General features: G+C 36.3%; 1 protein-coding gene across 2 annotated transcripts; it reads right to left on the reverse strand.

Annotated features, from left to right (window-relative positions):
- Window positions 1-1,456: 1,456 nt before the first annotated feature.
- LOC132049870 (V-type proton ATPase subunit B2) lies at window positions 1,457-12,218 on the reverse strand. 2 transcript variants are annotated; one of them, XM_059440834.1, is made up of 15 exons: window positions 12,133-12,218; window positions 10,987-11,051; window positions 10,457-10,512; window positions 10,251-10,349; window positions 10,039-10,098; window positions 9,523-9,638; window positions 9,229-9,433; window positions 7,399-7,527; window positions 7,155-7,292; window positions 6,832-6,982; window positions 6,651-6,733; window positions 2,349-2,396; window positions 2,189-2,242; window positions 1,987-2,070; window positions 1,457-1,874 (listed from the first exon to the last, which is right to left on the reverse strand). In XM_059440834.1, exons 2-15 carry the CDS (start codon window positions 11,042-11,044, stop codon window positions 1,689-1,691), a joined length of 1,467 nt encoding a protein of 488 aa, XP_059296817.1. In that variant the 5' UTR covers window positions 11,045-11,051; window positions 12,133-12,218; the 3' UTR covers window positions 1,457-1,688. The 2 variants fall into 2 exon arrangements, with proteins under 2 accessions (XP_059296817.1, XP_059296816.1); XM_059440833.1 differs by lacking the exon at window positions 12,133-12,218 and having other exon boundaries at window positions 9,229-9,437; window positions 9,527-9,638.
- Window positions 12,219-13,547: the final 1,329 nt, after the last annotated feature.

Genomic DNA, 13,547 nt, shown 5'->3' on the forward strand with positions numbered 1-13,547 from the left:
ATAAATGACTAAAGTTCTAAACTGTTGGTCCCATTACTGCTTTTGAAATACACATGTTACAATCAGTAAAGTTTCAGTCTTCATTGATTGATTTTTTTTCAATTAAAAGATTAAAGAACATCTAAATTTTTGATAATTGAGCAATCACACGTCGACGGAGTAAAAAGCACTGTTCCCTTCATGTTACTATTATTTGTAAAAAGATATTTTAAAAGTTAAAATTCTGAATTTTAATATGACACGAACCTTATAATTTGTATTTATACCGTTTTAATATTAAATTAAATGATAAACTCTTAATCTTAAACTATAAGTAAAAGAAACAAGCATTCCATTTTTAAATATAAGTTCCTAACTGTAAAATGCATGAAGTTAGATAAATGAAAGAAAATTAAACACATTAGCGCAAATATCACATTAAACAATTAAATCATCCACGGTGATAGTGCATGTAACTTGCATGTGTGCATGCATACATCAAATTACATATAATAAAATTTAGAAAAAAGAATTAGAAATGGTAGTAATTTAAAAATTAGATTATTTTGGTGCAAGCTTTCATTTGTCTAAAATTACATATAGAGTAATCAAAATGATCACTTAATGAAAAGAAGGAAAAACAATTTGAGCTTTCTTTAACGAAAATCCTGTTCTATTAGGAGAAGGTTGACAAAGGAGTGTTACAATTAGGCGTGTCCAAGAAAATTTTAGAATATTAAAACAAAATAATTTAAAATTCAACTTCAAATAAGAAAAATTCATACGCTTTTAAGTACCATTAGAAAACTTACCCGCACTATGTTGGGGACCTGCACAGCACAGGTTCACCTTACCTAGTTAAAGATAGAAAGGGAACTTACATGGAAGGTTATTTTAAGATATTCCCCATCCAAAAACTTCAAGGAGGATGATTAGGAAGGCTTGAACAATTGTATAAAAAGCTTTGAGATACTTGAAAAAGGTTTATTTAAAAATTTTGTTCTGTTATAATTTGTGATCAATTCAGAGGATCCAAAATTTATTCTTGAAACGGATGTACAAGGTGCTTCGCTCATACTATTTATTGATTGAGTCATTAAATTAATATTACAATGACCAAGATAAAATAAAATTTATTTGTACGATTTTCTTGAATGATTATCGTCGTAACACCTCCTACACGCACAAATACACGTAACAATAAGAATAAATAAGGGATAAGGCATATAAACACATCTAACTCTTTTTGAGCAGAATACAAAATTGTGATGTGCAAAATTTCTTTTTAACGAACAAGTAACCACATCTATAAACTCGTTTGAGCATCAATATGAAAGATTTATTTTTAACTAACCAGTAACCACATCTATGAAACTGATAAAAAAGAATCAACTTATAGTCCATGGAAAACAATAAAATGTGCTTCGGACAGAAAAATGCCTTTATATAAAACCTAGAAACCCCAAATGATGTTGGAATTTAAACAAAACCAATACCAGCAAGTCACATAACACAAGAGGTACTAATAAATTACACGGTGTAACTGGTCCTCAAAGCAACATCATTGACTCCTAAATGCTGGAGAACCTTTGTTCTGGGAACTCATTGATTGTTGAGCTGAAAGGAGATGCACAAAGAGGGAAAGCTCGCGGGCCAACATATTGCACCAAGGGAATTGCACAAAAGACTCTAAAGCCGGTTCCTTCCTATCAATTAGATGCATCACGGCTGTAATACTGATCCAGGGTCTTTGCTGGGATACGATGCAGAAGCTCACGAGGGAAGATGCGAAGGAGAGTCCAAGCTAAATCAAGCGACTGGAATATATTGCGGGTGTCATAAGCTCCTTGAGAGACAAACTTCCTCTCGAATTTGTCAAGGAACTCTAAGTAAAGCTGTTTTAACCAAAAAGGAGTCTCTAGTCATCTCATCATTGAAATATTGATAACCAAGGCAAAACACAGCTCAAAATTAATTAAAGAAAAGGAATTTTCTCAAGCAACATACCAAGTCCTCAGAAGAAAGTGCTTCTTCTCCAACCACAGCTTTCATTGCCTGGACATCCTTTCCAATGGCATAATTTGCATACAACTAATCAATGCAAAAGGGAAATATAAGCAACACTAACAGAGGTAAAAGGATCAACTCTCTTGAAGGTATGAAGATTAATCGAGCAACGAAATACATTTTTTACCGAAAATTAACTTACCTGGTTGGATACATCAGAATGATCCCTCCTAGTCATACCCTCACCAATGGCACTCTGCAGAGGAATTTAAAGGGTTAATGGGAAAATCACATGTAAGGCTTCTCTAGTTTTTGTTAAAATGATATGACAGAATAGAAAGTAAACAGGTCCATGTGCGCACCTTCATCAGCCGAGATAAGGACGGAAGTACGTTGATTGGAGGATATATCTGTTACAATTCAGGACAGAAACAATCTTTTGAGTCATTTCTGTTCAAATCCAAATGCTATCCATGAAGTAAAGGCATTCAATAATGGCAATCTTCTGTAGTATTCTGAATAGGCAATTACCCAAATTAAAGAAAAACTTGACTTAGCAAGTAATGCAAGTGTTTACAGTAACAGGGTATTTAGTAATTTTTGCATGTGTTGGATACACTTGTCTGCTATTAAATGGAAGCTGTACAAACTATGGATTGTCTACTGCATAGTTAAAAGTCTTTCTATTTAACAAGAAGGCATAATACATAAACAGGCCCTCAAACCTAGCCTCAGCTGGCAAGTACGCCCTCCAACTTTGGGTGTGCACAAGTAGGCACCTCAACTTGTATAAAGTTGAACATGTAAACACAAATGCTGACGTGGCACATAAGTTTTCGATAACTTTATACAGTTAGAGTGTTTAGATGATCATAGTGGAGACAGTTAAGAGTGCCTGATACACACCCAAAGTTGGAGGGCATACTTGCCAGCTGAGGCCAAGTTTGAGGATCTGTTTATGTATTACGCCTAACAAGAATGACCTTAATTTCCCATGTACAACTGTACATGTTTTTACTTTTCCTGGTAAGTCCTTTTCACTTCATGGAATTAGCAAATATACTCAAAATTAAGCTAGAAACCAATTTACATGTCATTTGACTGAAGCTGATTGCTACAAAAATAGGGAGAACACATAATTACCTCCCTAAAGTATTCCCTGCTTTTTCAAAGAGACACTGAAACTTTGCGGGATACCTAAACTAGTTTCAACTAGTATTAATGCCACCTTTTCGAGCCACATGGCACTCGTATTCAGCACGCAAGGAGAGTGCGTCCAAATCAATGAATTTTCGCAACGTGGTATTCCTTTTATTTTATTAAAAATGTTGACCTACTATTTAAATTTTCATTTATTTTAAGAGAGGTTCTATGGAGATGCTTGGAGGCTACAGGTGTACCTGTGGCGTACATTAGGGCGATCAAGAACATGTATGATGGGGCCAATACCAGGTTAAGGACTATGGGAGGAGACTTAGAGCACTTTCCAAAGGGTGATGGGGTTGCACTGTGGATCGGCTTCTTAGCCCATTTTTATTTTCCTTGGTGATGGATGATTGACGCGGCAAATTCAAGGTGAGATGCCATGGTGTATGTTATTTGGATGACATAGTCCTCGATCAACGAGTCTCACAATGAGTTAACGCTAAGTTCGGAGGTTTGGAGACAAACTCCGGAGTCTAAAGAGTTCAAGTTGAGTAGACCAAGACAGTAGTACTTGAGTGCAAGTTCAAAGGATATAGTGCACGAGGCCGACGTGGAAGTGAAGCTTGGCACCCGGTCATACAGAATAAAGATAGTTTCAAGTATCTTGGGTCTTATTATACAAAGGAAATAGGGGAGATTGATGATGACGTCACACACCGTATCGCGGTGGATGAAATGGAGGCTTGCCTCCGAGTGTTGTGTGACAGAAGAGTGCCACCAAAACTTAAAGGCAAGTTCTACAAAGTGGTGGTTAGACCAACTATGTTGTATGGGGGCGGAGTGTTGCGCCGGTCAAAATCTCATGTCCGGGATTTAAAGTGGCGGAAACGAGAATGTCTTTGCGGATGGATGCGGGCACACGAGCGATAGGATTAGGAATGAAGTCATCCGAGACAAGGCCGGGAGTAGCCTCGCCGGGAAGACAAATGCGGGAAGTAAGGCTGAGATGGTTTGGGCATGTGATGCGGAGAGATGCAAATGCCCCATTGCGGAGGTACGAGGCAGGGCCGGCTAGCGACGGTTTCGGAAGAAGAGGTAGAGGTAAGTAGAAAGTATTTGGGAGAGGTGATTAGAAAGGACATGGCGCATTTCTCTCGCTACCGAGGACATGACCTTAGATAGGAGGGTATGGAGGACTCATATTAGGGTAGAAGGCTAGTAGGTAGTGGCTTTATCCTTTCTTACGAGTAGTTATATTGCTCTATAGTTTCTTGTCTCTTGATTTCTGCGAGTATCTGTTGGTTTATAATGGCTTATTTACACTTCATCAAAAAAAAAAAATAATGGCTTATTTACTTTCATTGTTTTCATTTTCATAATTGCTTTGATTTGTTTGCCCGTATCGACCTTTCCTATGCTTTTTCTTGGTAGGGTCTTCCTGGAAACGACCTCCCTACCTAAGGCAGGGGTAAGGTTCAAGCAGACACTCTACCCTCCCCTGCATATTACGTCGTGGCACTCACCGGGTATGTTGTTTGTTTTTATTAAGAATGTTGACCTACTATTTAAATTTTCGTTATACATTTTTCATTGTTTTCCTTTTCTTTTCTTTCTCTTCATCTTTTTTCTTCTTCCCATACCCTTTACTCATCCTTCCCTACCTAATATCACCATTTTGACCAAAAAGCCCACTCACCATAACCACTCCTTAAGACCCATCGGAAAGCACTACCCTCTACGTCCTCTCTCAATATGGATCAGAAAATACTCACTGGAGAGACCAGACACTACCAGCAAACTCACTGGGAAACAATGACTTTCACCACTGTCATAACCTCCATAAACCACCATAACTTCTACTTCTGGAAACACCCCCCCCCCCCCCTCTCTTTTTTTAGGAATCACACCATCTTCATTTTTCTCAACCGTCCATCTCCCAGTAGTGATCCTCACCCCCAAAAGAAACCATTTTCTTTTCTCTATCTTCCTCTACCACATAATGCCCGTCCCGCCACTACCAAACCAGAAAATCACCGGTCATGGCGACCTCTCCACCGCCATGGCCGACCACCTTCACATAACCTTCAACCACCAACTGACAAAACTCCATAACCAAGGCCCGGGGAAATCCATCGCCTCAACTGTCCCCCCTCTCTTAGAAATAAACCATCCAATACACCCATTGGTTTGAAGCCACTGTCAGTCATTTGGATGGGGGTGGTTGGTCAAGGATGACAATTAAGCCTATATTTGGTGAAGCTGATGACTTTCATGAACAAAATAAAACTAAAATGTAGAAAGTGTATTGCTTGGCCGTATGAAGTTAGCACTACACAAGTGTAGTAGCTCTCTTTAGTTACTATGGGTCATTTCTTGATATTCATCTCAGTTACCAAAATCCAAATAGAAAGTAACTTAGATGTTCTAAATACTAGCAACATGCAGTTGAGGAAAGGTGTAGGCGATGGGTGAATGCAGAATAGAGAAGTATGATGTCTTACATTAGAGCATAAGTTACACTAACAATAATAAGCACATAACTAAAGAGGAAGAAAAGACATTGGTTCAAATTCCTGCCTATGGGAAAGAGGAAAAGGAAGGGATTTTGATAACATTCTATGCTGATGTACTAATTAGTTAGCCATTTTTCTGAAGCTTTGCTTGGGATCGAGAAGAGCAGAGAAGGATGGAAAAATACGAATGTGAAATGTTCCATGTCTTTAAGCAACAGAGCAAACAATCATTTGCTAAAGCAGCAAAAAGAAGAAAGAGTCATCAATTCTTTTTTTGATGATTGAGAAATCCCTATTAGGCCAACCTTTGGGACCAACCACAGCCTGCGAAACTCAGGGATAATCGGCCCGCCTCCCTACACTTCTCCAGTTAAATACCAGGCTCATCGATTTTTCTTTCCCTTTCTTTTCTATTTCCCCTCTATTACATTTCCCATCCTTTCCTACCCTTATTTTCTGAGAATAGGGTAAAAATCTAATCAGGTTTACAAGATTGATTCAGATAATCTAGAGTTAATTTCTACAAAAAATCTAGAGTTACACGAAGTTTAAGATTTAGTTTCAAACCCGTGGAATTTTAAAAATGGTCATGAAGCTTGACATTTTGTTTATTCAGCTTCAGCCCGGAGCTTACCATTTAAGGGGAAGCACGCTCCCGCAAATGATGATGTCTCGATTCCCATTAGTCAACTAATTATGTAGGTAAGATAGAAGCTTATCCCTAAAAGAGTTGTCTACTTTGTATAGTATCATAAACCATTCTTTCCTATTGTCAACAACAGTAAAAGATTATTTATTTTTATAAAGAATCAACAACAGTAAAAGATTTAAAAAGTGTGCATATATGAGTACTCAGCCCTAAAAAGCGTGAGTAGTTAAAAAAAGCTTAGATTACCCACGTTAGTTAGATCAATTGCTCATTTACTGGTAAGATCTATGACATTCAGAAACTCTGCCCATTTACAAGTGTATATATGAGTACTCAGCCTTGGAGCTATACAATACCTGTCGATTATGAAGTTGTCGGTCTATATATATTTGTCCTTCAGTGATGTAACCTGTAAGATCTGGAGTTGGATGCGTAATATCTGTTCAAACAACAGAAACTAGGGATTTGTTAACAAATACAACTGAGCAATCAGAAGCAGAAGAAAAAGCCAGAAATTATTGTTTGACTGTAAGTTACCATCATTTGGCATGGTTAGAATTGGAATTTGCGTGATGGAGCCCGACCGTCCCTCAATACGCCCAGCTCGTTCATAGATTGTTGCCAGATCAGTATACATATAACCAGGATATCCACGTCTTCCAGGCACTTCTTCTCGGGCAGCAGATACCTGTGGGAGGATGAGAATTATGGTCTCAGTAGTCAAAAAAGAAAACTCAGAAAATCTGATAACACCACATAAGTGAGATGTACTATTATTAAGTTCTAAGAAAAGCTACATATTAAACACTATCCCGAGTAGATAAAGTTGAAAGGTTATGAGGTACACTTCAAAACAATACCTCACGCAGAGCATCAGCATATGAACTCATATCAGTTAAAATGACAAGCACATGCTTCCCACATTCGTATGCTAGATATTCTGCAGTTGTCAGAGCAATCCTGGGAGTAATGATGCGTTCTATTGTAGGGTCATTTGCCTACGAGAAGTAACCATCGGAGATCAGATTGAGCTTCAACTTAAAGAAAGTGTTATTATTTCACAGAACCAAATATATGTTAGTTCGAGTTAAATCCAAGCATTACCAGGTTTAAGAAAAGCGTCACTCTCTCCATGGATCCATTTTCCTCAAAATCGCGTTTGAAAAATTGTGCGGTTTCCATGTTGACTCCCATAGCTGCAAAGACTATGGCAAAATTGTCCTCTCCACTCTCCTGGGACACCAAGGAAGACAAGTGAGAATTATGTCAGTGTGAATCCAACTCAATCACCAAAACATGGAGAAAATAATGCGCCACTCAAGCTATTCATGGATATGCTTGAAGAAGGACCTAACACTCTGTAACAGCTTGCTGAAAAGATTTAACTCTGCTCAGTTTAACCCTTTTAAAGATATAGTAAATGAATTTCACAAGGGAAAAAAAATGCAGACTTGAATTTAGTTCTTCCTCATCTTGGATGTAATGTTGTGAAGTCCACTTCAATGAAGTAATCAAAGGCTATCATGTTATATGACAACAATAAAATTCTTAAAACAGACATCAAAACGCGCATTTGGGTTTTAGAAAAACAGCCGAATGATTCAATGCCGTTTCAAGCAATGTGGCCTACTTCCTGTTATCAGCCTATTTGGACATTTGAAATATATAATTCCTACATTCCATTTCTAAAGCCAGTATTTGACTGGGTACTGAGTTTAATACTTTGACTTGACTTAGTTATTATATTAGTGATAGTGGAGAAAATATTAAAATAAAGTTGAAAAATTAGTTTGAAAGAGAAACATCATCAAAATAAAACATTTAATAATTTAATGGACTTGAAGAATGGTGGAAGGTGTATAGGAATGGAATGGTGTCAAGCAGTGTTTTAAGAGGAGGGGCCGCTAGGCGGGACGTTTTACGCAGCACGGAGCGAGGCGTATGTCCCGAGACACGGGGCGTAAGTCTCATGTATCTTCAATTTATAATTTTAATTTGTTACACAAAAAATAAGCAAAAATGATATTTTCATTAAAATTATGCAAATAAATTAAAATAAATCACCAATAATATATTAAAAATTATATAATTATTATTTGAGAAAGGTAACAACACAATAAATGATAACAGCCTAGATAATCTTTAAAATGAAATCACCATCCACATCCACTTCATCATCGATCGCCACATCTACTAGTCATTCCCACCCTCAACTGATACTTGCACTGATTTTTGTTTATATATTTCAAAAAATGGAGAAGGGTAAATAGTGTAAGAGCAATAACAAAAAATGGATAAAGTTGCCTCAGCAACATAGTGCAATATCGAATCTCTATCTAATCAATTTCAGGCATAATCATCTAAGAAAAAATTATTTATTGCAGTGTTATTTTATATGAGAGTTGCTTTTTTTATTTATATATTTTAGGAAAATCACTACAACGTGATAGCATAAGTATAAATATCATTATACCAATAATAAAAATTATGATCTATAGCAAAAATACTTTTAAAACAACAAAAAACAAATTTAACGCTCGGGGTGAAAGCTTTTATGCCCGGGGCTTACACTTTTGCGCCCAGGGCTTATGCCCCAAATTCTAGGGCGTAAGTCCTATGGATCTATGCCTTTCATTTGCGCCCCGGAGCATTTTTAAAACAACAAAAAACAAATTTAATGTTCGGGGTGAACGCTTTATGCCCGGGGCTTACGCTTTTGTGCCCGGGGCTTATGCCCCAAATTCTAGGGCGTAAGTCCTATGGATATATGCCTTTATTTGCGCCCCGGAGCATTTTTCGTCCGCCCCGCTCCGGAACTCGCCCTGGGACGCACCCCCATAACGCCTTCGAAAACACTAGTGTCAAGTGGCCCAAAATGGAAAAGAGCCATATAAACTGAGACGGATGGAGTACGTACAAGAAACTACTACTAACCTCGAGAAGATTTTCAGATTTCTCCAACCTCTTCACTAAACCAGCTTGTCGGCAGATCTGGGCCGCGATTTCATTATGAGGAAGACCAGCAGCAGAGAAAAGAGGAATTTTCTGCCCTCTAGCAATAGAATTCATGACGTCAACTGTTGAAATTCCTGTCTGTATCATCTCTTCAGGATATGTTCTCTCACTGGGGTTGATAGAACTCCCTAAAATTGACATATTACATGTAGCAGGATATTAGTCGAGAAATCTCATGTGAGAACCAAAGCTGAACTTGCTAGAACTAAGTACTTGCCAGAAATATCCCTGTAAGCCTCCGGTAAAATAGGAGGACCATTGTCAATTGGCTTTCCAGAACCATTAAAGATGCGTCCAAGCATATCCAGTGAGACAGGTGTCTTCAAAACCTACAAAGGTAAGGTATGCTCTTAGAAAGTAATGAAAATGATAAACCAGTAGAAGCATAAAATATATCTCCTCTAATAAAAAGAAATTGATAACACCCTATATGAATAATATCTTCATTGCAGAATCCATCCATTTCTTACTGTTCTCCCTCATTGAGAAAACATAAAGTTATTGCTACATGTTAACTTCAAGTTTATTGTTCTTGACAAGACTTTTCCATGCCATATACAACACTTTGAATGCAAGAGAGAAGATTAAAAGGCTTAACAAAGGGAGACTGCATGTTGTTGCAGACCAATGTTTCTCAATGGACCTTGAAAAGAATTCATCAAAATAGAGCGCACCTTCTACAAGTGATTATGGAACAGAAGTCATGAGAAAATCAGAGTTATAATGTACCTCCCCAGTAAACTGCACAGTTGTGTATTTGTTGTCAATTCCAGATGTTCCTTCAAAAACCTGGTGAAAAAAAAAAAAAAAAAGAGGAAACGAGCATGTTATAGCAGATTCAATTTATTCTAGAAGAATTGTTGGAAGGTAGAAACTTAAAATAGATGAAATATTTGTCAGAAGTCAAATCTAGCCATAAGTGATCCTAAAGAATAATAGACCTGAACAACAGCTTTTTCTCCATCAACTTCCAGAACTTGTCCACGTCGGGTTGTTCCATCTCCCAAACGAATATTAACAATCTCCTGATACTTAGGTCCCTGACAAGAGAAACACATGTACACGTAATTCCAGCTTCATTTACACAAAAACTACAATAAACTACATTAAGTCTTTAAAAAACAAAAGCAAAGTGAACGATGATTACCTTAACTTTGTCGAGGATAACCAGTGGTCCAGCAACACCTGAGACAGTCCTATATTCTGCAATTTCCGCAACATTAGAAGTCACCATCAGTCTTCTAAATGAAAATTTTTAATCAAATTTCTGAGTTTAGACTCAATATTACAAAATAATTTTGAAACCAGAAAATATGGAATTTATTATTGATGATCTCCCAGAATCTAATTGCATATTCTCATTCTAGGATATAAACAGAAGGTACATCACAGTCTTTTCATGGTTTATACTAGTATTTACCAACGAAATCCACAAACTACTAAAATCAAGAAAAAGAAAATCCTCTCATAACTACTCAAAAGGAAATCCGAAGGGGCTTAAAACTACAGTTCTCTCCCAACTTGAAAAACTCTATCAGAAAACTAAAACCATGAAGGCATTCAGCTCATTAGCCCTATTTAGTATGTTTAACTTAGCTCTTGTTTATATCATTACAAATTATATATAGACTCCAAAAAACATAAGGCACAAAAAAGAAGAGAAGCACATGAACTTACCCATTCCAACCTCCAGGGTTCCTTCCTCCATGTCAATATTGTTTTGTTCCACACCCATACTTAACCTGAATAACAAAGCAAAAAAGAAGATGAACAATAACACACCAATAATCAATCATCGCCCATACCTCAATACCAAACTAGGAGAAGAATAGGGGTAAATGTCTATGGCTAGCATAAAAATAGAACTCCCTCTGTTTCAATTTGTTAGCAATCTTTACATATCCCCACATTGTGGGATTTCACTGGGTATGTTGTTGTTGTAGCAATCTTTAATTATAAATGGTCAATTCGACTAACTTTCAGAGTTATATCGGGCTAGACTATCTCATATTGTTTTGTTTTTGTTAACCATGGCGTCTGGGCAGCTTGCACGCACCTCGACTAAATCCACAAGATACCTGCCACCTCCCACCAAGGCTAAGACAGCTAGGAAGAATCACCTAGTGTGTTTTGTCTCTGCTGGGATTTGAACTTGAGACCTCATGGTTCTCAACCCACTTCATTGACTACTCAGCCACACCCTTGGGTGCCAGACTATCTCATACTTTTACATTTCAAATATTCAAAAAATACTAAAACTCGCAATTCAATCAACCAACTATGCCTTAATCTCAGACTAGGAGAAACATTACTTCCAAATTTCTAAAAAGTCATAATATTATCACCACTGATATGCCAATAAATAGTACTCCCTCTGTCCCAATTTATGTGATACTTTTCGCTTTTTGAGAGTCGATTTGAGAAGCTAAATCGGATTAGATTAACTTAATGTATATTTGAAAACTACATGAAAAGTACCATCAGTTGTAACTTTTCTCATATCAATTTGGTGAAAAAATACATCAGTTTGAATCTCGAGAAGCGAAAAGTATCACATAAATTGAGACAGAGTGAGTAGTAAAAATTACTTCACACTTGATCAAAACACATGAATTACATCAAGTCAATAACAACAATCGTAAAAATTACAAAGCCAGGCATAAATACTCGACAATTAAAGGACAAAGTGGTTAGAAACAAAAGATAATAAAGAGCAATTACGGGGGCATACAAGTAAACTCAGAATTGAAACGAAGCGAAAGGGGGAGTTGAAAAGCGGTTAATAAATAGAAAGATGAATGGATCTGTAAAAAAGGAACTTACCTTTTGTTCTGAAATTCACACTTATTAACAGGAGAGAGAGAAGTAGAAAGAATAAAACGTGATGCAGAGCAGGGAGAGAGATCGAGCGGGGTTCGTGGGGTAGGGGTAGGATTGAGTCACCACTTAATTATTATGATTATAAATGTTATCCTATGTTTTTTACTTTAATTTTACCTGCTAAATTTAATTTTTTTGATTTGGCGTAAACATCGAGAGGTAGATATGTATTTATTATACAAAGAAAACCCGGCTAATGATTCAGTTTTATTTGGTATTAAAAAAAAGATTGATGATGATAACTGAATTGGTTTGGTATTAAATAAAATAAATCCAATCGAGACCAGACCAATCAGATACTATGTATATGCATTTTTTAAAATTATTTTATACGTTAAAATATTAATTTTAATCTACTTTATAAATATTTCTTAACTTTGTCATAATTTTTGTTTCTTAACATTTTAACAACATGCTTACGTTTGCAATTTCATCCACAATCCATATATATTACGCCTAGCTTAATGAAGCCTAAACAAAATCCAAATGCTTTCCCCCAGTAGTATACTTTATTTAGAGCCCGTTCGGATTAATGGGAAAAAAAATGGCTTTTAAGCATAAGTGCTGAAAGTTATTTTATAAATAAGCAGTTATGTGTTTGGATAAAAGTGCTTAAAGGGTTTTTAGAAGTAAAGGTAGTATTGGAATTAACAGAAAATATGAGGGATAAAAGAGTAAAGTTATTGGTCAAATCAAAATGGCTTTTAAGCCAAAAAAATAAGTTAAGGTTGAAAGAACTTCGATGTAGGCTTATTTTAAGCACTTTTTAACTTAATTTAAGTTGTTTTTTATTTTTGCCAAACACCCAAATAAGTTAAAAATGGCTTATAAGCTGGTATGACCAATTTATAAGTCAATCCAAACGGACTCTTACACGCAATTCGAACCGCTAAATCATGGATTCTAAAATATTAAAATTGGAAATTTTAGACCTAAACATAAAAATAGAAAATCGATGATTTTATCTATGATATTAAAGTAGTAATAGAATCCGATTTCATAACTTATCAGTGAGTATTCATGTAATTTATTTAGAATTCCGAATTGTTAACCCCAGAATCATGTTTAAATTTACCAAGATATATTTTGACCAATCAAACAAATTAATCCTAAACCGGGCACGAGATTCATCCAAGCAATAACAGTGCAAGTGAGGAAGTGCCAACTACCGCGTGAAGTGAGTAGAAAGGTGTAATATTAATAGCGAATAGGCTTATGGCTTTTCACTTATAAGCTAAACGTCATGAATTAAGAATTCTAGTTTATGACTTTTGACTTATGTTTGTCATTTTAGCTCAAAAATAAATGCTTAAAAATAATTTTTTATTTTGCTCAAACACTATAAAGATGTTTAAAAA

This window comes from Lycium ferocissimum, chromosome 3 (genome assembly GCF_029784015.1).
Source record: "Lycium ferocissimum isolate CSIRO_LF1 chromosome 3, AGI_CSIRO_Lferr_CH_V1, whole genome shotgun sequence".
Lineage (NCBI taxonomy): Eukaryota > Viridiplantae > Streptophyta > Magnoliopsida > Solanales > Solanaceae > Lycium > Lycium ferocissimum.

Excerpts from the sequence above, each read along its gene's own strand:
- LOC132049870 (XM_059440834.1), bottom strand. The coding sequence starts at position 11,044 with ATGGGTGTGGAACAAAACAATATTGACATGGAGGAAGGAACCCTGGAG. Across the intron at positions 9,639-10,038 it reads CTGTGCAGTTTACTGGGGAG|GTTTTGAAGACACCTGTCTC; the intron begins GTACATTATAAC and ends TTACCTTTGTAG. Across the intron at positions 6,983-7,154 it reads ATGCTGATGCTCTGCGTGAG|GTATCTGCTGCCCGAGAAGA; the intron begins GTATTGTTTTGA and ends ATCCTCCCACAG.